This window comes from Mercenaria mercenaria, chromosome 16, assembly GCF_021730395.1.
Source record: "Mercenaria mercenaria strain notata chromosome 16, MADL_Memer_1, whole genome shotgun sequence".
Lineage (NCBI taxonomy): Eukaryota > Metazoa > Mollusca > Bivalvia > Venerida > Veneridae > Mercenaria > Mercenaria mercenaria.
Genome location: NC_069376.1, coordinates 53,469,307 through 53,497,293, shown reverse-complemented (window position 1 = coordinate 53,497,293; position 27,987 = coordinate 53,469,307). Strand labels below are relative to the sequence as shown.

General features: G+C 36.1%; 2 protein-coding genes across 3 annotated transcripts in view; one reads left to right on the top strand and one right to left on the bottom strand.

The window, feature by feature from the left end:
- LOC123540543 (repetitive organellar protein-like) overlaps positions 1 to 27,987 on the bottom strand; it is a 326,476-nt gene that overhangs the window by 186,260 nt on the left and 112,229 nt on the right. The window lies entirely within an intron of this gene.
- On the top strand, positions 7,985 to 14,656 carry LOC128549712 (uncharacterized). The gene is made up of 3 exons (XM_053527104.1): positions 7,985 to 8,396; positions 10,535 to 10,700; positions 11,214 to 14,656. Exons 1-3 carry the CDS (start codon positions 8,262 to 8,264, stop codon positions 11,366 to 11,368), a joined length of 456 nt encoding a protein of 151 aa, XP_053383079.1. The 5' UTR covers positions 7,985 to 8,261; the 3' UTR covers positions 11,369 to 14,656.

Here is a 27,987-nt window from a genome sequence, read left to right as displayed (position 1 = left end):
TAAATTAGAACAGTACTAATATGCAACTTGGCAAATCTGAAAAAAGGTATATTTCTAAATAACAGGAATATGAACAGAGGTATTTTCAAGAACACCTAATTTAAGTTTCACCCATACTGTTACCTGGTTAAGTTAAAATGATAGCAGGTACAGTTCCTCACCTGATGTAAAGCATAATATACTATAGGTTATATTGCAGTAATTCGGTCAAAAATGTGCTTCCATGGTGTAGTCGAAAGAAGTCCTTAATAAATAAATCGGAAGAAGTCCTTAATAAATAGATCCTAATTTTTCCATTTTTATACATTTGCGCGTAAATCGGGGGCCAAATGAGCATTTTTTCACTTGTGGAATGAATTTTACATAAAATAGGGTACTTTCTTGGTAATATTCGCATGTTTACAAGTTGTTTACTTGCAAACGAAAGTAGGGTGTTTATTCTGCGGACTGCTTTCTGAAATGCGGCACTATGAGGGTACCTGACTTCAGTTGACTTGCATTTCACTGCATACTATTCAACGCCTCATTTTCTTTTCATTTTCTTGAAGAAAATATATGGATATCTTGTGGAAAATAGGTCTACGACGGAGTGAACATCTAGAAACTGTAACAAAATTATTCTGAAGTAGCTGAATTTTATATGAAACAAACAACAATATCTTTTATCAGTATATAGCCTATAATTATAGGTTATATTGCAGTAATTCGGTCAAAAATGTGCTTCCGTGCTGTTTATAAGTTATACTGCAGTAATTCCGTGGTGTAGTCGAAAGAAGTCCTTAATAAATTGATCCTAATTTTTTCTTTTTTCACGTATTTGCGCGTAAATCGGGGGGGGGGGGCCAAATGGGCATTTCTTCACTCGTGGAATGAATTTTACATAAAATAGGGTACTTTTCATGCTAATATTCCCATGTTTACAAGTTGTTTACTTGAAAACGAAAGTAGGGTATTTATTCTGCGGACCGCTTTCTGAAATGCGGCACTATGAGGTTCCTGACTTCAGCTGACCTGCATTTCACTGCATACTATTCAACACCCCTTTTTCTTTTCGTTTTCTTGAAGAAAATGTATGGATATCTTGTGGAAAATAGGTCAACGACAGAGTGAAAATCTAGAAACTGTAACAAAATTGCCCTCCTGTACAGTGCCTCACCTGATGTTAAGTATATACTACATTGCAAGTCATTGGGTTTACTCCCCCATGCTGTTCCTCACCTTGATGTCAAGTATATATTATATGGCAATTCCTTAGGCTAACTCTTCCAGCATGCCCACTCATTTTTAAAGTTGAGGGTACATGTACCCCCTGCTTTTGCAAAATAGGGGTACACTTCAAAATTTGGGGGTACACTACATGGCAGATCTGAAAATTTTCTATTTAACTACTGAAATTTGTATATTACATGTTTTTTGTGTTTGTTTTTTGTTGTTGTTTTCTTCATACAGAACTCTCGTGGGTGGGGTATAACAGATGAGATAATTTTAGAAAAAGTAAAATGTTTTTCCAAAGTTAAGATAGGAAATTCTGAATCAAAACACCCCTCCCTATATTATACTAAATATAAATAATTTTTCAGCAAGGTTCATGTATTCCCAATTTCGTGAACGGAACACGATTCGTCCGAAATAACATACAGTCAACTGAAGACTGGTAAAATTCGTCCATCAATAATAAATGGCCAAACTATTACAGATATGCAATGTGTATCAAAATTGCAGTTAAATATCGAAAAATAAAATACTGTTAACCTTTTGCTGAGTTTATTAAAGCTAAAATGCCTTTTTGCGTTTCGTATCCATTCTTTTTTTGCACACGACCCGTATGACGTCCGACTAAAACATTTACCAAACCCCTCTATACAGCTGACAATTACGCCGAGAATTCGGTGATGGAAACGAAATTATAACGTTCTTGGACCGGATCTGCGTTTTAGACCATACCAAACAATTGGCAAGTGCGCGATGAAATAAACAGCGATATTGCAGCTGAACTAGAGTTCCGAATCTCTGCGTGCATGTACCCCCAACAAGTGATTTTTATGCGTGCATTTGATATTTTGTACGTGATTCACGTACTGCAGTGCGTGAATGGGCATGCTGTCTTCTGTACTCTTCCTCATCTGATGTCACTTGCCCCTCATCGATGTGGGTTCGAGCCTCACTCGGGGCGTTAAATTCTTCATGTGAGGAAAAATCAAGTACATAGTAGATGGCATCTCATTGGGCTTACTCTCACCTGACGTAAAATACACAGTACACGGCAGCTCACTGGGCTAACTCTCCTGTACAGTTCCTCACCTGATGTAAAGTACACAGTACACAGCAACTCACTGGGCTATCTCTCCTCAGCTACTACAGTTTTAAAGTCTATTTGTTTACTAACCTGTGTAGTTGTTTTGCACCTGATGCAAAGTACCTAGTACATGACAACTCCTTGGGTTTTCTCTCCTGTACAGTTCCTAACTTGATGTAGAGTATACAGAACACAGCAACCCATTGGATTTACTCTACAGTAACCTGGTAAAGCACTAACATTATTCCAGCAAGAGAATGGGTTTGGGAAATACTTGTCACAGAAACAGTTTAAGAGGAAGAACTTTTAGTATTGTTGTCATAAGCATGCAAAATTAGGACCTATAAACAAACTGTATTATAGTGGTATTCCTAACAACAGAATACAAACTGATTAAACTGCCGGATATAGACTAAAGTTAGTAGTAGGCTACTAACTTTCCTAAAATCTTTTGTCCAAAGTAAAGTGGGCATATGGTGAACACATAGACTGTGCAAAAATATATTTAGACATACCTGAGCTGATAAAAAGCATAAGTGTTGGCACCAACAAACTATTTCAATGAAAATACTTTCTGAAACATGTTTCTAACAATAAATTTTAACACACACACACTGAAGACTTAACCCCTTTCCAATCATATCGCCCCGATCCGCCCTTATCGCTTATCCAACGAAACGCCTCAATCCGCCTGTGCCGCCTACAAATGAATCGCCCGAAACCGCCCGGATAATGCACTGTTTAATAATCGTCTTTTTCCGATTGAAAACGACGAAATTTCATTGGTTTAAAAGTTTTATTGGGTTTGGAAAAGTTCGTTTTACGATTATGCCCGAGCCTCGCTTTCAAAACGTTACTATTTATGCAACAAACTTTGGAAATCCCCAACACATTTTCAGAAAATAAAATTGTACATGTACCAAAATGGCGGATAGTGATAGTGAATTTGAAGGATTTTCTCCGGATGATATTTACGAAATTCCACGTCAGGATCCCGATTCAGATGTGGAAATTAGTGATATTTCGTCGGATGATTTATCAAGTGACTCCGATTCGTCGGAAATAGAGGAATTATATGCGTGGCAATTAGAAAATGACTCGGACAGTGGTACCCCTTTGGACGATCTGCGACCGTTAGTGAATTACAGAAATTGGACTAGGAATATTCGATCGCGGTATGTTAGGGACTTTATTCATGATAGCGGACCAAATTTGACTGAAATTCCAAATCAACAACATAAATTTTTTGACATGATGTTTGATCCAAATTTTTTTGAAATTATTGCTGAAGAAACAAACCGATATGCAAGGCAAGAAATTCAACGTAAACAACAGCAGGGTGGAAGGGGTGATGATGTTTGGGAGGCTCAAGGAGAAACAACAGCAAATGAAATGAGGGCTTTCTTTTCGGTAATGATTATTATGGGAATACATAACCTCACACGTGTGGAAGATTTCTGGAGCTCCGATGACCGACTAAGAGTAGAGGGTGTTGCCAAAATCATGCCTATTCAACGTTGGCGTAAGTTGAACCAGTATATTCATCTTACAAATAACCGTGACCAGCCTGATCCTACTGACCCTAATCGCGACAGGTTATTCAAAGTCCGGCCACTTGTAGACATGTGTAACAGAAATTTCACGAGTGACATTTACCGTCCAAGTCGTAATCTGTCTGTTGATGAAGCAATGATTGGTTTCAAAGGCCGGTCATTGCTGAAACAGTACATACCAAACAAGCCGACAAAATGGGGATTGAAATCGTGGATGTTAGCAGACTCTCACACAGGTTTCTGTGTACAAGCCGACATATACACTGGCGCGAAAGGTGGTCAAGGTTCGACTGAAGGTTTAGGGTACAAGGTTGTTATGGGTATGGCTCGGCATGTGCAAGGAAAGCATCACCATCTATTCTTTGACAATTATTTCACCTTGTCAAAACTGTTGATAGACCTTGTCCCCATGCAGATCAATTCTACAGGGACGGTGAGGCCAAACAGGAAGGGACTACCACCAAATTTTTCTGATAAGGATAAAAAGGATAAAAAGGCTGATAGGGGAAAGAGCGCTTTCTGGCAGAAAGGTGACATTGTAGCAGTGAAGTGGAAAGATAACAATTTTGTTTATCTAATTTCAACTAGCTGTGATGACACCATGCGACAGGCTTCAAGGAGGGTCGGCGGCCAGCTTGTGAACATCCCTTGTCCGGACATGGTGAAGACCTACAACAACTAGAAAATGCTTTTGTAAAAAAGCGCATGTCTCCCCCAATGCAAAGTCCTATAGGCAAGAAGTCAATAGGGGTCAGGAGCGAAAGTCAAAGAGACACTGATGGTTGGCTGCAATAGGGATCATCTACTTGGCATGTCCAGTCATCCCGCTAAATTTCAACACTCGTGGCCTAGTGGTTCTCAAGTCACTGTTCAGGCTCCTGTGACCTTGACCTTTCATCAAGTGACCTCAAAATAAATAGGGGTCATCTACTCTGCATGTCCAATCATCCTATTAAGTTTCAACATTGTAGGTCAAGTGGTTCTGAAGTTATTTCCAAAAAATGATTTTACATGAACAGGCCACTGTGACCTTGACCTTTAATAGACTGACCCAAAAATCAATAGGGGTCATCTACTCTGCATGTTCAATCATCCTATGAAGTTTCAACATTCTGGGTCAAGTGGTTCTCAAGTTATTGATCGGAACTGGTTATCAATGTTCAGGCCCCTGTGACCTTGACCTTTAACAGAGTGACCCCAAAAATACTAAGGGTCATTTACTCTGCATGAACAATCATCCTATGAAGTTTCAACATTCTGGGTCGAGAGGTTCTCAAGTTATTGATTGGAAATGGTTTTCCATGTTCAGGCCCCTGTGGCCTTGACCTTTAACAAAGTGACCCTAAAATCGTTAGGGTTCATCTACTCTGCATGACCAATCATCCTACAAAGTTTCATCATTCTGGGTCAAGTGGTTCTCAAGTTACTGACTGGAAATGGTTTTCAATGTTCGGGCCCCTGTGACCTTGACCTTTCACAGAGTGACCCCAAAATCGTTTGGGGTCATCTACTCTTTATGACCAATCATCCTATTAAGTTTCAACATTCTGGGTCAAGTGGTTCTCAAGTTACTGACCTGAAATGGTTTTCAATGTTCAGGCCCCTGTGACCTTGACCTTTAATGGAGTGACCCCAAAATCGATAGGGGTCATTTACTTTGCATGTACAATCATCCTATGAAGTTTCAACATTCTGGGTCAAGTGGTTCCCTAGTTATTGATCAGAAATGGTTTTCAATGTTCAGGCCCCTGTGACCTTGACCTTTGACGGAGTGATCCCTAATCAATAAGGGTCATCTACTCTTTATGACCAATCATCCTATCAAGTTTCAACATTCTGGGTCAGGTGGTTCTCTAGTTATTGACTGGAAATGGTTTTCAATGTTCAGGCCCCTGTGACCTTGACCTTTGATGGAGTGACCCCAAAATCAATAGGGGTCCTCTACTCTTCATGACTAATCATCCTATGAAGTTTCAACATTCTGGGTCAAGTGGTTCTCTAGTTATTGATCGGAAATGGTTTTCAATGTTCAGGCCCCTGTGACCTTGACCTTTGACGGAGTGACCCCAAAATCAATAGGGGTCATCTACTCTTCATGGCCAATCATACTATGAAGTTTCAACATTCTGGGTCAAGTGGTTCTCTAGTTATTGATCGGAAATGGTTTTCAATGTTCAGGCCCCTGTGACCTTGACCTTTGATGGAGTGACCCCAAAAACAATAGGGGTCGTCTACTCCGGCAGCCCTACAACCCTATGAAGTTTGAAGGTTCTAGGTCAAATGGTTCTCCAGTTATTGCTCGGAAATGAAGTGTGACATACGGACGGACGGAAGGACGGACAGGGCAAAAACAATATGTCTCCTGGGGGCGACATAAATACATGGGTGGCGTCGATCTCAACGACCAGTTACATTCATACCATCCAGTTGGACGCAAAGCCAAGAAGTATTGGAAGTATATTCTTTGGTTTTATGTGGATTTGTGTCTTATCAATTCATGGATCCTATATAAGCTTGCCGTGACCGACAAACCAAAGAAGACATATTCCCAACAAGACTTCAGGCTGGATGTGTGTGATGGACTTGTTGCAGGGTTCACGTCACGTAAAAGGAGGCTTAGCCAAGTCCGTGTACTGTCAGCCATTGTCAATCAGGAAAACGTAGGTGGACATGTTCTTGTCAAATTTCAAGGTCGGAAGCGCGTGTGTGTTATGTGTTCAAGGAAGGAACGTAAAACAGACAGCGGTCGCCCAGTGGAGTCTACATTCGGATGTTAGCAGTGTTCGGTGAATCTGTGTAAAGATGGATGCAACGCGGAATTCCATGCAATAAGTGAATAAGTGTTCAGTGTGTTTGCCAAAATTCTCAGTGGATTTATTCATGTTGGAGTTATTTATGTGGATTTTATTTATTTATTTATCTATTTATTTATTTATTTGTTTCACTGATATATATATATATATATATATATATATATATATATATATAGCTGATATATTGTTGTAGATGGCTGGCATAAACCACAACCTTTTTATTTATTTATTTTATTGATTATTTATTTATTTTATTAATTTATAATTTGGGTCAGGCAAAATCTTTTAGCTTTTCGAACTGAACAACTTGCATATAGATGAAATTTGTATTTTTTTTTTATTTTGTAAATAGATCTAGTAATTTTTGATTTCTTAAAGTTAATTGTAAATAATTGGTAATACTGTTCAGTCATGTAGATAGACAAACATTTCAACTGTATAAATGTATATAATTTCATGTACAGATGCACAGTATACATGTATAGTATTTATTTTTTATGTATTATATATAATTATGAATATATTGCAAGTGTTGTACATAATCAGAATTAAATTGTGCATAAATAATATCAGTGTAAAATGTGATTCAATGGAAAATAAAGCAATAAAAAAGGGACTTAGATGTGAGGAAATCAGCAAATAATCAACTAAGTGTCAATGATTGGAATTTATTAGTGTTAATTCAGTGGTGATTAAACAGACATACTCCCCACTAAGATCTTAGCAAGTGTCATCTACTGTAAGTTTATTTAATTATCCCCCATCCTGTGCATGTGTTGTTATGTTTTTTGCATGGCATGTGTTAATCAGAACAGTTTTAAATGACACACCCCATCATTTTACAGTGAATATCTGGCAAAATATTATCACAGGCAAATATCTCTGTTCAGACAGGCTTATCAGATCAAACAGATCTATGTTCACAGTAGGTATAGGTTTCCAGTGGAGTACTGATTGGAAAAGGGTTAATCTACCTGCTTCCTTGATGAATCTTTTGGGGTTATTCATTGTAATTTGCAGTAATATTTTCAATGAAAAATTAGTCTATTCATATTGAAATAGGTTAGGATGCCTTCATGCATATAATATGGATATTGTGTTAGCCACATGTGTGTGGTTATTGATATAATACCATCATTATCATACAATTATTATAAAAGATCTTATTTGATAACAAATTTTGATTTACAATGGTTAAGATATTTTAGAACAATACATATTATGTCATACAAGCAATATGGAGACATTGATAATGTGACAACAATAAGAATGACTTTGCGGTATTTATAAATTAATTCAAATCCTCTTGAAGCATGCAAAATTTCAGGAGACCAATCTTTTCTGCGGCAATGATCAGTTCAGGGAACAGAGAAAAAATAAAAAAGACATTAGCTGTTGGGCTGAATTTTGGAAGAATATTTCACAAAAGTGTTTCCAGATCATTAATGTTATCAAAATTAAATAAACAGATTTTGAAAAGGCATTAATTGATTCAAACTGTGACAGATAAAAATAATTTCAGGAAAAAATATATCAATGGAAATAACATTTGACAGCTTTCAAATCTACAAACATTATTAAAACACAGTGAAACCAACAATGGATGAGGCAGCTAGAGAAGTGTTAAGGAAATGGAAACCAGGGATAAAGAAAAACCTAAATTTGGATGAAGACATTTTGGATACTTTGGAGGCAAGGAATACTCTAAGTGGTGAAAATGTTGCAAAAATAAAGGTACTCTTGATTTCTCTTTAAAATCTGAGTTAAACCTGCCCAAAACAGCCACATGTATTAAGCAGCCAGTTAGCTTAATTCCCAAACTGACATTTTTGTTCTAATGTCAACTTGTCTTCGGCAGTCATCATCAGATTGTGCCATTGGCTGGCTGCTGAATACAGGTATGACTGTGTTTCACAGTGCAAGAAATACAAGTCATATCATAAATCATTCTGTAGTACCCCAAAAATGGTAATAGAAACTATTTAAATTTTACAAAATATCTTAAGGACTTTTCAATTTATTGTCTAAAATGACTTTATTAGGATATTTTGCTTAGTAGTTTTCAATTCTGACAGATTTTTATGGACTGTTATAAAACTTTCTGGATAACTTAATTAACATCAAAGCAAAAAAAAGAAGCTTTTTCTTGGGCCAGACAGTAAAGGTAGCTTATAATCAATTAATTTTCTGATGTGATATAATTAGAGGGACAGTCATTCAAATCATGTTAGATTGTCAAAATTTTTGGAACATGAAGAAATCTGTGAAGTATAAAAAATTATATCAGTATTATGTATACAGTATTGTATGAAAATGAAATGAAGTACAGAATAATTCACGCTATGTCACATCTTTTTTTTTCTCCTGTTGAGAGCTACCTACTTCATTTTAAACTCTACACATAATAATAATAATAATAACAGGAAGGTCTAATACGGGGAGTAGAAACTCCGTATAAATCAATACATTTATCTGTATGATGCTGTCGTCCATACCTGTAAATATCGACCAGTCGTTAGCGATCGATATTTTGTTTTCGCCACTATCGATAAGCGTGTAATTAGCATATTACCTCATGTTAATCATGGAGCTATAACACTTATTGTTCAAAGGGTTTACCAGTCACATGTTAAGTGGCGATAATTAGGTGATCAGAGATTGATCTAAAGGGATTCTGAAGCAAAAACAGCATGCAACTGCATGTGGTGATATGCTTAATTATTATGAATTAACTCAGCTCACTTCCCTGAAGAAATATTTTACCATGTAACTTCAAACCTTTATCAAAGGGCTGATTTATGTTGGATTTGAATAAAAAAATGGAAAATTACAGAAAGCCGACACTTTTCTTAATCTTGTAGAGCCATAATTATAATTATTGTTTATAATGTCAGATTTCTATATACAGAAACAAACATTCTTCTTGAACGTAGGGAATGTTTCAAACGAAATTGTTGTTTAAACTCCAAAAATTAGTTTAATAAATTCGATCTTAAAACTGATGTGTGAAAAATACAATGTATTTAAATTAAAATAACAATTTTTTTTTTTAAAAAAAAGGCTGACAACGAAGTTACATTTAGTATTCCGAACTTTTAGATAAAACTGCAGAAAATCATCTAGGTTTAACACTCATTTAAATGGTGAAGAACAGAGCAATATAATAAACAAATATTTTCAGGCAACAGTTTACAGTTTTGACTTGCTATTTCCATTGAAATAAGTCCTAATTTTTTTGTTCTAAATACTCTGAATCAACAAGGCCAATATCATGTAAAAAACGACATCTTTCTCTCTGGGTAAGACAAGTCTAGATTTAGCCATTTTCACAGGGTGAAAAGTAACATTAATGTAGATATTTACCATTTAAAAACAGATGCAGGCAATAATTTCATGGCAGAACTTTTGTTTTCAACAAAAAATTCAACAAATGCTTTCCCAGATTTTCACTGAAAGGACGAGTTAAACTGTAAGGTGTAAGTGTTTGAGTAATAGCAGAATAACCTACGGTATATGCTTCGATTGGACGACAGCATAAGATAAGATAAATGCCGGTTTCCAGTCCCCGTATCAGTTGTTCCAGATAATAATAATAATAATGGTTTTATCAACAAACAAAATCCATTGAAACATCTTATTTTAACTTTTCATTCACTGTTATTCTTCAATGCTCAAATAAATTTGGAAAAATCATACCCCTTTCAGCAGCTTAGCTTCTAATAGAATGTTTCAAGACCACAGGATGTACACCACATTGCATGGAACTATTGAACAGAATTTTAAAGATAATACATCTACAATGTTAAGTCTTTACTTTCAGCATAATGAATCAACAAATGATAACAAGCAGCTACAAAAATCTTCTATTTCAGACTGAGAGGACAAACTCTGAAAAGATCTCTATGTTATTATTTATATTACAAAGAAAGGGACCAGATGCATTTCAAGATTTTATTGATGCTATCAATCCTGCATACAAGTTTCTTGCTGATAAATTAATGGAAAGGTATCATGAAGAAGTCAAGAAACTAGACAGAGGTAAGAAGAAGAAGAAGAAAATTATTAATGTAAGGCTGGATTATATTTGTGTTGTTTGTTCTTTTCGGTTTTAAGTCACGTCAACACAAGAACATAATGCCAATTTCCGGCTTCTAATGGTGGAGGATGATTTAACATATCTCTTCCAGCATAAATTAAAGGACAGACAACCACCAACCTTATGCAAGCCAGCTTGACATCTTCCTTACCTCATGACCACAGCAGGGCAGGAACTGATACATATGTTAAGTGATTCAGTCAGCAAACTGAACCACTCGGACAAGAGTTGGATTAAGGTGTTCACAATGAACTATAGCCAGTGATATTGGAAATTATGGATAAAATTTAATAGCTATAGCAAAATTCAACATTACTTCCATACAATGATGTTATAAAAGTTTACTTTTAAACACAGATTCAAAACCAGCTGTCATATTTGAAAATGAAATTTTTCTATTCTTTTTTTTTTTTTCAAGAATTTCTAGCAGGTAATAGATCTAAACTTTATTGCAGACTCTGTCAACAGTTCTGAAGGATCCCTGGAGTCAATCGAAAATGCTAAATCTGATATTTGTAGTGCTGCTAAAGAACCAGTTTCTCCAAGCATGAAGAACCCGTCCAGCTTGCCACATGTGGAACAAAATCTTACTCATACAGTAAACAGGTGAATTCATAAATCAGAAAATACTCTAATAATGAGTTTCATTCTACTTTGAAAAACATACAGTGCGGGGAAAAAAAAGAAATATACCTGCTTACAACTTCTTTAAGTTCTTGCATAAAGGCTCTGTAAGGTTTCAAATCTACTTTATATTGACTGGTAGCTTTTATGACTTAGAACTGTTTCATCTACTTTGTATCATGTAACTCAACCAGAATCCATCATTTTAAGGATGTATTGTTTTTAGCATTTTATTGAAATCTATATAATTGAGCCGTGCCATGAGAAAACCAACATTGTGGGTTTGCGACCAGCATGGATCCTGACCAGACTGCGCGGATGCTAACAGTTTCTCCAATTCCAATAGGCTTTAAAAGCGAACAGCTTTGATATTTGTAATGTAGCATCGTCTAGTGGTTCTCTACCAAGTTTGTTAAAATTATCCCCCTAGGGTCAAATATGGCCCCGCCCTGGGGGTCACATGGTTCATATAGACTTATATAGGGAAAAGCTTATAAAACTTCTTGTCAATAACCTACAACATTCAAATTTGGACCACATGTATGGTTTTGAGTGGCAAGATGAACCTTGACATGAGTTGACCTTGATTTTGACCTAGTGACCTACTTTCACATTTCTGTAGCTACAACCTTCAAATTTGGACCACATGCATAGTTTTGTGCACTGAAATAAACTTTGACTTTGACCTTGACATTGACCTAGTGACCTACTTTCACATTTTTGAAGGTACAGGCTTCAAATTTGTACCACATGCATAATTTCGTGTTCCGAAATGAAATCTGACCTTGATTTTGACCCAGTGACCTACTTTCACATTTCTCAAGCTACAGCCTTCAAATTTGGACCACCTGCATGGTAATTGTACCGAAACAAACTTTGACCTTTACATCGATTTAGTGACCTACTTTCACATTTTTGAAGGTACAGGCTTCAAATTTGGACCACATGCATAGTTCTGTATTCCGAAATAAAATTTGACCTTGATTTTGACCTAGTGACCTACTTTCACATTTCTCAAGCTACAGCCTTCAAATTTGGACCACATGCATGGTTTTGTGTACCGAAACAAACTTTGACCTTTACATTGACCTAGTGACCTACTTCCACATTTTTAAAGGTACAGGCTTCAAATTTGGACCACATGCATAGTTTTGTATTCCGAAATAAAATTTGACCTTGATTTTGACCTAGTGACCTACTTTCACATTTCTCAAGCAACAGCCTTCAAATTTGGACCACTTGCATAGTTTTGTGTACCGAAATGAACTTTGACCTTAAGATTGACCTAATGACCTACTTTCAGATTTCTGTAGCTATAGGCTTCAAATTTAGACCACATGAATAGGATTGTGTACCGAAACAAACTTTGACCTTGATATTGACCTAGTGACCTACGTTCACATTTTTGAAGGAACAGGCTTCAAATTTGGACCACATGCATAGATTTGTGTTGTGAAGTGAAATTTGACCTTGATTTTGAACTAGTGACCTATTTTCTCATTTTTCAAGCTACAGCCTTCAAATTTGGACCACTTGCATAGTTTTGTGTACCGAAATAAACTTTGACCTTAAGATTGACCTAGTGACCTACTTTCAAATTTCTCAAACTACAGTCTTCAAAATTGATGCACATGCATAGTTTTGTGTACAAAGAACTTTGTCCTTGAAATTGATCTAGTGACCTACTTTCACATTTCTCAAGTTACAGCTTTCGAATTTAGACCACATGCACAGTGTTGTGTACGGAAATGAAATTTGACCTTGAGCTAGTCAGTAAGTCTTGAAATTTGGAACACACAAAAATGACACATTGATAGGTGCCAAGATCACTCTGTGATCTCTTGTTTGATGTTATTTTCATGTAAACATTTCATAAAGTCGCCATTTTTATGATGCAGCAGTATTCAGCATAGAGTTTAACGTTTTAAGTCACTGTGACCAATTGGTCACTGTGACCCGTTGGTCACTAACCATTTGGTCAATTTACCCAAAGTAACCCATTTTTACTGTTTTGGTGACTTTTGGGTCACTTTCTCTGGAAAACTATAAAAGGGCCCGAATTTGGCCATCTGGAATCACTTCAGCTCAAGCTTTCAGACCTAAAACCACGTTTGGCTTGTTTCAATAGATTTTCATTAAAATGAACACTATGCTGAACATAGATTTAAGAAAGTTGCTCTGCAATCAGAATTTATATTTATTAAAAGTCATAGGTCTATAAAAGCCCCTTTTGATACAACATTTAGTAACATTTCTATGAGTTTTATTTGAAAGATGTATTTCATATTCGTTGCTTATTTAAAGTAAAGTAAATTAATGGATTTGTCTAAAGTACTGAGAATATAAGAGACTATATTTTTTCATAGAAGAAATTTCTGTTGCTGAACATTGTCTTTATATCCGTGTCCATATCTACAACTTATGGAACGCCAGATCAGTCATAAATAGATTAATCTAAAAAGAGATGTATATTAAATCTTGCATTTTGTACCTGTAAAAGTGCTCAGTATTGATTTGTAAAACATCTTTAAAGTTCATTGAAACTCGCTTCGCTACCTGTAAACTATGGAAAGCCGGAACAGTCTTAATCTCATTTGACAAGTTTGCACTTTTACTGGCAGAATTTAACCATCAATATATGAATACATTTATTATCAAGAAGAATTTGTGACTACATTTGTTATCAGTTAGATGTGCTTGTTTAATGTGATGACTTCATCTGTATTTCCTGGAGTATGATATATCAACATTAATAAATTTCATTAACTGTTAACCTGAGTCTTATTAGTCTCTCTGGTTTATTTAGTTTTATGGTACTCTGAGTCAACCTGGCTATACCCTAATTGCCTTTCCGACTATTGAGTGAAGTTTACCAAGAGTTCTTCAGTACACATAGCCTACCCATCTCCGCAACACCCCCGAGTCGTAACAATATCATTATCAGTACCTGGTATAAAGGATTATTATTTTTTTTGACAAACAGTTGATTTTTATTCTTCTTTTTTTTCACTTGGGCCTAAAAAAAAAATTGTTTCCAGTGACATGGCCAAAAAAATAGGGTAGGTAGGTAGGCATTTTTTTTTTTTTTTTTTTTTTTTAAACCTAATACCATCGTAGTTTCAAACAGGGAGATTATAAACCTTATAAACATGCATCCTATTGTTATGTTTGATTTACACCTAATGTACAATGACTTTGATGATGTTTTAACAATATAAAATGCCATTTGATTGTGTATTTAAATATTATGAAATAAATATTTGCTTTATGTTTGTGTTTTGTTGTTGTTGTTTTTTCATTTCCAGAGTAGCCCATCCGATTAACTCAATAGGTAGAGCAGTCGATCTACGGATCAAGTGGTCATAGGATCGTTGTGTCCTATATCATTCATTCTCTGCTGCTAATTCATGTGGAGAATTTGGCAATTACTTGCGGAGAACATGGTTTATATCTGATTAAACACGAAACTTGAATGAAATCTTGCTGTGGATTCTCTCTTTAAATAATAATTTTAATACTGAATATTATTCAACAACCAACAATTATATTTCAAACTAAAACCAAGTAAAAGCACACTGGCCAGGAATATGATTTGCATCTTTGATCTGCATTGAGATTAATACCATCACCCCCTACCCCAGTCTAAAATTCTGGATTAACTGGAAATGCCAGACAATGGAGTTTTGACTGGTATGCCCAAATTTTGAATTAATAAAGCTGGTTGTTCAACGTCTTACTACTATAAATCCAGGGTTTTCCCTAGGAAATTTATTTTGAGGGACATCATGTCCCCCCAAATTTATTTTTCTGGAAAAAAGAGACTATTTTGGGGGACATGTTTGGATTTGCTTGAATACTTTCATACTCTTTTGGGCTTTTAATAGTTTAAATTGATTGAAATTAACTTTTAATCAATTTGAAAAATTGTTTTTTGGGGAAAACTCATGCGCCCCCCCCCACCCTTTGCTTAGAAAAGGGGGACATGGACCTCGAAAAGTGGTAAATTTACCACCTTTTTTGGGGCTAGGGAAAACCCTGTAAATCCCATCTAAAACCTGACTTTTCAAGACTCTGCAGGCCTCGACCTTAACTTTTTTCAGCAGGTCCACCAACTGCTGCTCAGACTTTAGTGGACCTCCAATTCTATCACATAAATTGTGATGTTGTAGACGTCATAACTTCATATGACTCAAAGAAACAGGACTTATTTCTAACAAAATTAATCAAAGTACTGAAAGTACAGAAAGGCTGGCTACCACAAAACACTGAATGGAAACTGTGCGGGAAAGATGTTTGCAAAATCTTAGATATTATGGGTTTTCCATATTAAACTAAGGCGAGCATAGGGTATTATTGTGATCTTGATTAACTTGTGCATCCAAGTTAAAGTTCAATCAAGAAACCTAGTTTATCGGACGTAAACATGGGTTCAAGAGAGTAAACTATAGTTTAAGCCCGTTATACTGTGTGTTCGCTCGAAAATTTATGTTAGTATTCGATAATCATAGTTTTTCGAAAAAGAATGTAATTGTTGGATAATCTGATTGCCGAGAACCATTGTATACGGACGTGAACCTATGTTTACGACCATGAACTTGGGTTTACGAGCGTGAACCATAGTTTATGAACGTGAACGTAGGTTTAAGTTCGAAATACTTGGTTTCTCGAACGAAACTATGATTTTTGGTCATTATCCTATGTACACCAGCGTTAACCTATGTTTACGGTTGTAAACCCATGTTCACGGTCGTAAAACTAAGTTCTCGATCGTTAACATATGTTCACATTCGTAAGCTATGTTTACACCCGAGAACCCTGGTTTACTCCCATAAACATAGGTTCACGCTCGTGAACTTAAAATAACGGCCGAAATTCAAAGTTCAATTGAAAAACCTAGTTGAAACCTGGGTTCACGGGCGTGTTTTCGCCCGAAAATATGGGTAAGTATTAGAAAAACCTGGCTTTACGTTCGAAAACCCTTGTCTATCTGTAATTGTTAATTCTACTTTTTTTTACCGTAAACCTGGGTTAACGTTATTATTGGACAATTGGCGCGCCATAACCGTTTATATATGTTTCTTACGAAGCGATAATAAACATTGAGGGACATAATATCAGATAAAATATAAAGGTAACAAACACAACATCTATATTTGATATGCAATCCCCCACCCAACACACACATGATATGTGAATGTATGAACATTGATCAAATGGGGCAATTTTCTTGTCGGTATGAGAGAAACTTTGGGCTCGAACCCCGCTATAAACCGGACTGTTAATGATTATTGTCTAGTCATGTTGCTTCCTTAATACGATGGTTAGGAAAATTGACGTACCCGTAATAATGTATTTTTTTTTTTTTGAAGAGTATTCAATTCCTACCATGAGATTACTAACTAATTTTTCAGGAGGGCGTAGGTTCAAACCCTACTAGGACCAAACTTTGTTCATCATTTTTCTTTTTTCGAGTAAGATAAAATATTGTTTTTTTAAGACATATTATCATTGATTTGTCGTACAAAAGCGGAAATGTTTTATTTAATAAGCCATTTCTTAGTCATTTCTTGCTGTTTCAAATGAATTTGACTTGAAAGGTGAATGTTTAGACATCTTTGAAAAATACTTAATTATATTTGTAAAAGTTCTTGATTTTGCATTTATTTTTACAAAGTTTTGAATAAATGTATATAGGTAGGTTTTACTTCTGCCCTATGGTTCTTTATGAATGCATAGAACAAGGTCATAATTTTCAAAAGTTGGAGTTTAATTTCTTTCCGATTAAATCCTTTTATTCGAGGCTCCCCAGAAAAATTGTTATCGCCACTTTATTTTGTGTTTTATAATTGTTACACAATATTTTGAGGTTTCATTTAGAAAAATATTTGGTAAAATGAATTCTGTGCGATCGTTTTGCACAATGGCTATCACTTTGAAATTTGTCTCTGTTTCAGCTGGAGGAAAAAAAGACATAACTTATACAAAATTAACAAATAAAAAACGAACAAACAAACAACAACGACACGGTAAAAGTCATTTAAAGATGAATCACAGTGCGAAATATGTTAACTTCAGAACTGTATCAAGTTAGTGCAATTGTTAAACATTACCAATACGGGTCCACTATCTTAATATAACCTGAAAAGAGTTGAAAACGTGTGTTTAAACAAAACTTGCTACATCTACACCCCCACCCTTAAAGCAAATTGGTGACAAAGCGCTTTTTACATTATATCTTTCAGTATTCGTCAGAATGTTTAAAACGAATTTAGTATAAAAATAGTCTAAAACAGGTATAATGTGGTCATTTGTTTCTTATCACGTCACTGTGGCAATCACACAGCGATTACGTCCCTTAGTACCTATAGCAAATGATCTGAAAGAATAGTTTCTTAAAACTTAAGCCCTAAATATAAGACCTGACATAACTCATATCACTATAAGTTCATTTTAATTGATATTTCATATTTCTTATTTTCCACGTTATGTCAGGTCGTCGAATAATGCGCAGTATAATTCATATCGACGATTGTTTCTCGGAACCAGCGTTAGCTCCTTATAGACCGAGGTCATAATCAATAACGAAGCGGTCAACGTTGAATTAGTTCCATTCATATGGACATTTCATTCATGAAGGCGAATTAATTTACCATCATTATGTAATATTTTCTAATGTTATCTTTCAAGTATTTACCGTTAGATAAATAAAACATTATTATAACATGTTTGCGCAAGTAGATCTATTGAAACAGGTAAGTTTAACAATCTTTATACAACTCTATAGCAAAACTGATTAACGTGGCGGACTATTTGAATTGCGCATGAAATTATATTTTGTGCTGTCAGTCTCAGCACCTGTTGAACTTTACAGAAACTCGATATATGGTTATAATAGTCTGGCGAATATCGCCAGCCTAAAAATGGAAGACTGTAGCAATCTGTTATCCCGAAAAATAATTATTTTGAAAAGTGTCCCAAAATATGGACACAATAATCATCATCCACCCGACGTCGACCCGTGTTGAAAGTGAAAAAAAAAACATTAACAATTATCGGTAATTATTCTGATGATAAACTAAGTAATTGGCCTTGTTTTCATCATCAATTAACACCCCCTCAAAGAGCTAAAAGAAGTGTGTCGGTTATTATGGCATCTGAAGTGGAGATCAAAGCGGTATACTTGCCCGAGATTGTCATGGCATTACGTCATGTTTTCGCGCCATGTGACACATCACTGTCTGATCGTACTTTCTCGATTCCTTAAATTGTTGAGAAGAAATCAATCAAAAAGGTTTTTCTTTATCTTTTTTTAAAAGCGAATGCAATATCCCTAATAAACTGACATGTAAATGTGTTGTGAACGATGATAGCTGTGACCTATTTGCCCTCAAGGAATTTACATTATTGTTTGAAAAGAATATCTAACAAAGTGTTGTGTCAAAAAATACATGTACTATGAAAAATTTAAAACTTATTAAAATCCGCAACAACATCATACTGCTTTATTTCAAAACCACATTTCTATTGTCACGTAACCTATTCTGCCGTGCTAACAGAAATCTGTTTGCCAAAAATCGTTTTACTCCATGTATTTAAATTGCTGCCGCTTTTTCATCAGTTAAGATTTTTTAATTGTGTTTTTTGTACATTCTGGTCAAGAGTCTGAATTTTATTACCATAGTATGTACCGTTTATTTACTTTAAAAAAGAAGTAAATAATCAAGATCGCGCTGTTTGAAATTTTACAAAACATTATATGAAAATCTGATCGTTTTTAAAGAATTTTGCCTACATTCCTGTCGATTTCTTATTAAAATTGTTATAGAACTCAAACTGTATTAGTTCTCAAGCGGTGTTGAAAATCTGAAGCGATTACATTGAAAAATGAATGCACCACACGCGTTTATTGTGTCAAAAGTAACCGCGATGTAAATAAGATATTACGATAGGGCGCACGTGTTTGTGGAATGGAAAATTACCAGCATGACGTTTTGATATTTTTACGATTCGCGGGTAAATTCCAGTCAATCCAGGTAATTTTGCCTGATGTATTAATTCTCAATTTTCTCAATTTGGTAAAGTTACCACGTAAAAACCACTCGCCCGATTGGTGGAGTAGTCCATTCGTGCAAAGAGCTATAAAAATAATAATATACTTATTTGCATAAATATGCGGCCCGATTTTACCGCTAAAAAAGTTTAGGGTCGGCGTTAAAAAAATAGGGTAGGTCGGGCCACCGGAAACAAACAATTTTTTTTTTTACGCCTTGGTACTTTTCACAGTAAACATGTGGCTGTAAACCAAGTATTGTTTACTGTCAAAAAGTGCTAAGTGACAGAATGCATTTAAAGTTCTTCAGATGAAATTGTCTGATTTTTTTATTATTTCAAACATTTGTCTCAAGATTTTTTATCTAAATGAGGACAGGGAAAAGTATACATTAGTGAAATATAATTATTTGAATTTAAGAAGTATTTCTATATGTACAACTGCACTAGTTCTAACTAACATGTTGTAAATCTTGCCTCTTGGGTTAGGTGTACAAATGAAACACCCCCTGATCCAAGCAGTATACTCGGTTGCAACAGCTTAGGGAGAATCTGATCCCACGATGCCTGCCAAATACAATGACCTGATTCTTATTTCAGCAGCATGTCATGTGTTTTATGTGCTGCTACCACACAAAACGAAAAGTACTTAACTACATTGTAATATATGAATACTAAAAACAGTCGTGTAATTTAGCACACAACTAATATGCAGAAACTGACAAATCACCATATTTTATTTTCCTTTTGTAAATTAATTATTTATATTATATACAATTGAGTTCTGCAATAAATCCTACAAAAGTACCATTTATTCATAAAATACGGGTGTATTTCGGTTATGATAATTTCCCGCACGGTTATCGTTTTGAGTGAACGTATTTTATTTTACTTTCGTATGTTAATTATTTATGATATATATGATTGAATAATATCAAAAAACCTTCAAAAATACCTCTAACTAGAAAATGCTTTTGTAAAAAAGCGCATGTCTCCCCCAATGCAAAGTCCTATAGGCAAGAAGTCAATAGGGGTCAGGAGCGGAAGTCAAAGAGACACTGATGGTTGGCTGCAATAGGGATCATCTACTTGGCATGTCCAGTCATCCTGCTAAATTTCAACACTCGTGGCCTAGTGGTTCTCAAGTCACTGTTCAGGCTCCTGTGACCCTGACCTTTGATCAAGTGACCTCAAAATAAATAGGGGTCATGTACTCTGCATGTCCAATCATCCTATTAAGTTTAAACATTGTAGGTCAAGTGGTTCTCAAGTTATTTCCAAAAAATGATTTTACATGAACAGGCCACTGTGACCTTGACCTTTAATAGACTGACCCCAAAATCAATAGGGGTCATCTACTCTGCATGTTCAATCATCCTACGAAGTTTCAACATTCTGGGTCAAGCGGTTCTCAAGTTATTGATCGGAACTGGTTATCAATGTTCAGGCCCCTGTGACCTTGACCTTTAACGGAGTGACCCCAAAAACAATAAGGGTCATTTACTCTGCATGAACAATCATCTATGAAGTTTCAATATTCTGGGTCGAGAGGTTCTCAAGTTATTGATTGGAAATGGTTTTCCATGTTCAGGCCCCTGTGGCCTTGACTTTTAACAGAGTGACCCTAAAATCGTTAGGGTTCATCTACTCTGCATGACCAATCATCCTACGAAGTTTCATCATTCTGGGTCAAGTGGTTCTCAAGTTACTGACCGGAAATGGTTTTTAATGTGCGGGCCCCTGTGACCTTGACCTTTCACAGAGTGACCCCAAAATCGTTAGGGGTCATCTACTCTTTATGACCAACCATCCTATTAAGTTTCAACATTCTGGGTCAAGTGGTTCTCAAGTTACTGACCGGAAATGGTTTTCAATGTTCAGGCCCCTGTGACCTTGACCTTTAATGGAGTGACCCCAAAATCAATAGAGGTCATCTGCTTTGCATGTACAATCATCCTATGAAGTTTCAACATTCTGGGTCAAGAGGTTCTCTAGTTATTGATCAGAAATGGTTTTCAATGTTCAGGCCCCTGTGACCTTGACCTTTGACGGAGTAATCCCATAATCAATAAGAGTCATCTACTCTTTATGACCAATCATCCTATCAAGTTTCAACATTCTGGGTCAGGTGGTTCTCTAGTTATTGATTGGAAATGGTTTTCAATGTTCAGGCCCCTGTGACCTTGACCTTTGACGGAGTGACCCCAAAATCAATAGGGGTCATTTACTCTTCATGACCAATCATCCTATGAAGTTTCAACATTCTGGGTCAAGTGGTTCTCTAGTTATTGATCGGAAATGGTTTTCAATGTTCAGGCCCCTGTGACCTTTAACTTTGACGGAGTGACCCCAAAATCAATAGGGGTCATCTACTCTTCATGACCAATCATCCTATGAAGTTTCAACATTCTGGGTCAAGTGGTTCTCTAGTTATTGATCGGAAATGGTTTTCAATGTTCAGGCCCCTGTGACCTTGAACTTTGACGGAGTGACCCCAAAATCAATAGGGGTCATCTACTCTTCATGACCAATCATCCTATGAAGTTTCAACATTCTGGGTCAAGTGGTTCTCTAGTTATTGATCGGAAATGGTTTTCAATGTTCAGGCCCCTGTGACCTTGACCTTTGATGGAGTGACCCCAAAAACAATAGGGGTCGTCTACTCCAGCAGCCCTACAACCCTATGAAGTTTGAAGGTTCTAGGTCAAATGGTTCTCCAGTTATTGCTCGGAAATGAATTGTGACGTACGTATGGACGGAAGGACGGACGGACGGACGGACGGACAGGGCAAAATAATTAAAAAGATACAGGTGTATTCAGGTTATGGAAAGTGTATTCCGGTTTTTAGGTGGATTCCGGTTTAATGTGTGAATGATCGGCAAGTTATGACTGTTTGTACAGTTGTACAGTTCTTGTTTAATGTGAATCACAGTATACAATTGTACTGTAGCATTTTCATAGTATATGATTGAATCACAAGAATATACGAATAAGTTCATCTTGGCCTGGAATTTAGATTGATTGCCCATCATTTTGTCATTTCACAGTTAACTTAAACCTTGTCTGATGTCTTTTGAAATTTCTTAACCACATTTTCTATATGTCTCCAGTAACAGTGAATGAAAGCATATATCGGATATTCTGGTGATTACTGCTCTGGATAACAAAAACATTGCTTTTTTAGGAAAATCTGTGTACTTTTTAAGTATTCATAAATTTACTCATATATTGTTATGAGTTTTTAGATTACAAACAGTACAGTATAATACAACTTTTACATCAGTAGTGTTCAATGACATTTAACACAGCCATTACAGTAACTGCTATAATGATGAAACTGAAATGACTGCATGACCATGGCTTTCAGCAAATTATTAGGAACACATGTATCTTATCTTATTGTTGGTTAACTGCCGTGTATAATAGTGATATCTGGAGAATTTCATAGAACATGTAATGAAATCTTTGGAATCAAAGTTTAATGATCTTGAAAATTTAGGTTCAGTGTCACCTAAAGTGACTGTTGATTAAATTGCCAGCATGTCACAGAGAATATGATTGACAATTCTACACTGAAAATAAAGCTATATCTCTGGAAACTGTTTCATATTTGTAACCAAATAAAAACTCAAAATCATTAATATATCTTGAAGAAACATCTAAGCCATTCCAGAAATAATGTCCCATTTGCCATTTTATGTGTCCTTGTCATTTTACTAGTAGAAAAAGAGCTGCATACAGATGTTCACTGTGTTGAATTATCAGTATATATATGTGTTGTCTTTGAAAAATGGAAATTTTCAGATAGAATGTCATTAAACCTTAAAATGTCAGCTAAAACATGCAGAAATTTGCTTTTTTTGGCTATCCCACGAAAGGGTGCATAGATATTATAACCAAGAGATAACGAAGCACAGACAATGCTGAATAGAAAAGACTACCTCTAAATAATTTCAAACAAATCATAGTTTGGATGAATATCATTTATTCTAGGACCAAATTCCTGGACTGACGTACCATCACATAACTTAAACCTTTTGTTAAAAGAAAGCAAGAACACTTCTGACTATATTATACCATTTATTTTTCGTTTCGGGTAAGTGTGGATTTAAAGACGGTCATAGTGGCATCAAACTTCAAACGTTAAATGGCGAATGAAGTTGAAAATCCTCACAAAGGGAGCGACCAGGGCATGCCTAAAAGAATTCGAACCTTGTTGCGCTAAAACTATGGCACAAGCATTATGCCATAAACTATCCCCGTAACCCTTGGTACGATTAACCAGGTAGAACCAGGCACCCCCTTTGGTACCATACAAGAACCAGGTACTGTCATGTACCATATACGGACCAGGTACCCCTTTGGTACCATACAAAAACCAGGTACCCCTTTGGTACCATACAAGAGCCAGGTATCCCTTTGATACCATACAATAACCAGGTACACCATGTACCATACACGAACCAGGTACCCCTTTGGTACCATACCAAAACCAGGTACTTCCATGTACCACAAACAAACCAGGTAACTGTTAGTACCAAGGTAACACCATTAGCGCAACATAAACCTAATAACCATAAATGTAAAAAATATAACCTATGTAAATGGTTGAGCAACTATAAGAACGCCTAGCCCTTTTCGCTCTCTGGCCAATTCTTATATGCTCGAAAAAACGAACCAGAAAAATTGAATTTTTGAACCCATGAGTGTCACCAACCCCGTTGAATGGCGGCGGCTGGTCAGGGACCCATGAGTATGCAAAAGAATTTAGTATTTGACATTATTAACAGCTCAGTATGGCATGTCCTCAGTCGCACCCAGATGTAAGAATTTTCCGCCACGAAATAAAAAAGAAACGACTCCAATTTCTTTTTATTTTCCCCAAAATTCTTATAATACAAGTTTTAAAAGGCACTCTCTTAAAGAATCCAAGTAAAATTTCAGACCAACGTCCGAAAGATGAACACCATCGACACGAAAGAAACCCGGTGTCTGCTCATTGATGTCTATTTTAAGGACTTCATCCGCCGAACTGCGCCCGAACTGATTGATCCGTTTACGTTTCGTTTGTATGCTCCTAAATTTATCGTTCGGGACTCCCCATTGAAGCCGTGGTAAAATGTCTGTCCACAGTATTCGGGTCTCAGGAAAGGCTTGTCTTATGTATTCAAAAGAGTCCTTTATAAGTTTGAATAAGAACTTTACAGAATGTTTGGTCATGTCATTTCCCCCCACGTGTATGACAATTACCTTAGGGGAATTCCGAAACAGAGCCGGCAGCTGCATGGCGTGCATAAGGTCCTGCAATCCCATTCCTCTCTTGCACCACCAAGCGATTGACAAATTGTTTGGTAAGTTCAAATTGACCATGTCTCTGTCACTGGCTCTTGACCCGGCCCAGTAAGGGATAGAGTCCCCGACTACCCAGATATCTGAAAGAGCCATTAAAGAGTGACGTTATTACTGGACATATATGCCTTGTTAAAACCGAATGTATGACTTATATGAAGAAGACCGCCATCTACCTCAGGGGTGTAAAATTATTTTTCACACCACTCGTCCTGCAGGACTAGTAGCCAGTAATATCTACTCGCCCTTAGTGAACAGCCACTCGCCCTAATAATTGACACTTTTAATACTGTCACTTTTATGAAAGGAGTATTATGTACAATAGTATTATTTCCCGAAAAATATTTATTTTGAAAAGTGTCTAAATAATCATCGTCCATCCACCCGTGTTGAAAGAGAGGAAAAAAACGTTAATGATTATCGGTAATTATTCAGTTGATAAACTAGGTAATTGACCTTTTTTCATAATCAATTTACACCCCCTGAAAGAGCTGAAAGAAGTGTGTCAGTATCTTGACATCTGAAGCGGAGATCAAAGCGGTATTTTTGCTCGAGATTGTCATGGCATTACGTCATGTTTTCGCGCCATGTGACACATCACTGTCTGATCGTACCGCATCGGTTCTTAAAATTGCTGAGAAATAGAAATCAATAAAAGTTTCTTCTTTAAATTATCAAAAGCGAATGTGCTATATCCCGTATAAAAGGTAAATGTCTCAAACGATAGTTACTATAGTGGATATCCTACCTATGTGACCTATTTGCCATCAAGGAATTTACATTATTGTTTGACAAAAAAAAATTCTAAATTGTTGGTCAAAAAATACATGTACAAAGATTCATTTAAAACTTATTAAAAACCGCAATGACATCACATTGCTTTATTTTAAAATCGCATTTCTATTTACGTTCACGAGGTCACGTAACCTATCCTGCTGCACTAACAGAAATCTGTTTGCCAAAAATCGTTTTACTCCATGTATTGTAATAGCTGCCGCTTTTTCATTTTTTAAGAATTTTTTATTATGTTTTTTGTACTTTCTGGTCAAAAGTCTGAATTTTATGCCCAGAGTATTCATCATTTATTTACTTTTAGAAAGAACTAAGTAACTAAGATCGCGCTGTTTGAATTTTTACAAATGATTTTATGAAAATTCGACCGTTTTTATAGAATTTTGCCTACATTTCTGTCGATATCTTATTATAATCATTATAGAATTCAAATAGTATTATTTCTCAAGAGGTGTTGAAAACTTGAAGCGAAAATGTTAAAAAATGAATGCACTACGCACGGTTTTTGTGTACGTGTCGATGTAAATTAGATATGACGATAGGTCGCACGTGCTTGTGGAATGGAAAATTACCGGCATGACGTTTTGATATCTTTACGATTCGCGGGTAAATTCCAGTAAATCCAGGTAGCGACTGAACCATCTCAAAGCTTATTGACGTTTTGGAGTTGTAATTTCTGAATTTTGGTAAAGTAAGGACGTAAAAAAGCACTCGCCCGATCGGTCGAGTATACGGCGAGGTCCACTCGTCCTACTCAGACTTTCACTCGCCAATGCGAGCGGGCGAGTGGAATTTTACACCCCTGTACCTAATTTCATAATGGCGGATCCCGGAATTCCCCTACTAGCTAAGTCAGAAGCCCTGCCAATACGAAAACTGTGAGTTTGAAAATGATTAGCCCCAAACCTGGAATGAGACATGCACTTGCGTAATATAGCCGAAAACTGGTATCGAGTAGCGCGATCACCATTTTTGTGAACAAATAGTGGGCCTTCCAGACTCGGTCTTGCCTTCAAATAGTTTCGTAATGAACAGACGGGACAAACTAACTTGTTGTTTTCGCACGGTATCCTGATTGTAACCGGGATATGACGTTGGTTTGTTTTAAATGAATGCATTGTGATTAGAACCGAATTATTATCTTTGAAAACAATGTCTTTAAACTGAATTGTATTACATTGTGCTCGTGATACAACCATTTCACCAACGCGAAATAATCCGAAAAAGGCTAAACAGAACATGGCCTGGAAAAGCTTGGACTCGTAACCATTATAACAAATAGTAGGTAATAGTCTACACATTTCCTCTAACATGTTAAGAGTAATAGGTGCTCTATTATCGGTTGAAGGGCGTGATCTGTGACAGCCTTCTAAAAGTTTTTTAACAATAAAACATTGTGTAGAATCTTCCCAATTGTTAATTTTGTGGAAAAAAGCTAAACCGGCAACATACGTAGAGATAGTTTTTGCTGAGTAAGATTTTTCAAAGCAATATGTGATAAACAGTGATACATGACTTAACGGAGCTGGCCATAAATTCGGCAAGCTATAGATTACTCTAAACGAATGAAACCTATTTAAAGCTGTTTTATAAGTCAACGCAGTATTTCTCGCTAATCCTGCAAAAACCAACTTTTTACATCTACTTTGAAGATGTTCCAAAGCATGTTGGGTACTGGTGTCGGGTTCGGGTCTGCGTCTGGAGCCAACACTTTGAACCGGGACAGCTGAAATCGAGACAATGCATCACTTATTTCATTCTTTTTGCCCGGAATATGCGACGCCTTAATCAAACAGTTGAAACGAAGGCACAAAACTGTCAGTATTCTAAGTAAAGTCAGTACTGAAGAGGTTTTAGCAGTTTTACTGTTTAAAATATGTACGACTGCTTTGTTGTTGCAATTAAATCGTATTTTCTTGTTTTTTAATTGATTGCCAAAAATGCATAAAGCCGCTACGATAAGCAACAATTCCAAAAACGTTATGTCTTTTGTAAAACCGTTTTCTATCCAATCTGTGGGCCACCGAGCCTGACACCAGTGACCTTTGAACCAAATGCCGAAGCCAACACCACCTGCACTATCCGTGTAAAATTGTTCGTCATCATTGGAAACCCAGAATTGATCATGAAACACTGATATACCATTAAATTTTTTAAAGAAATGTAGCCATAACTCCAAGTCTGTTTTTATCTCCTTATTGACACGGACATAATGATATGCGCGTTTCACACCACATGTGGAGTTAATCAACTTTCTGCAAAATGGCCTGCCAATCGTAATTGCCCGACAGCAAAAATTCAACGATCCGATTAGGGACTGCATTTCTTTCAAAGTAACTGACTTTTTAGATAATGTGTATTGAATTTTCTGGATGACTTCATGAATTTTTGTTAATGGTATACGAACTTCCATT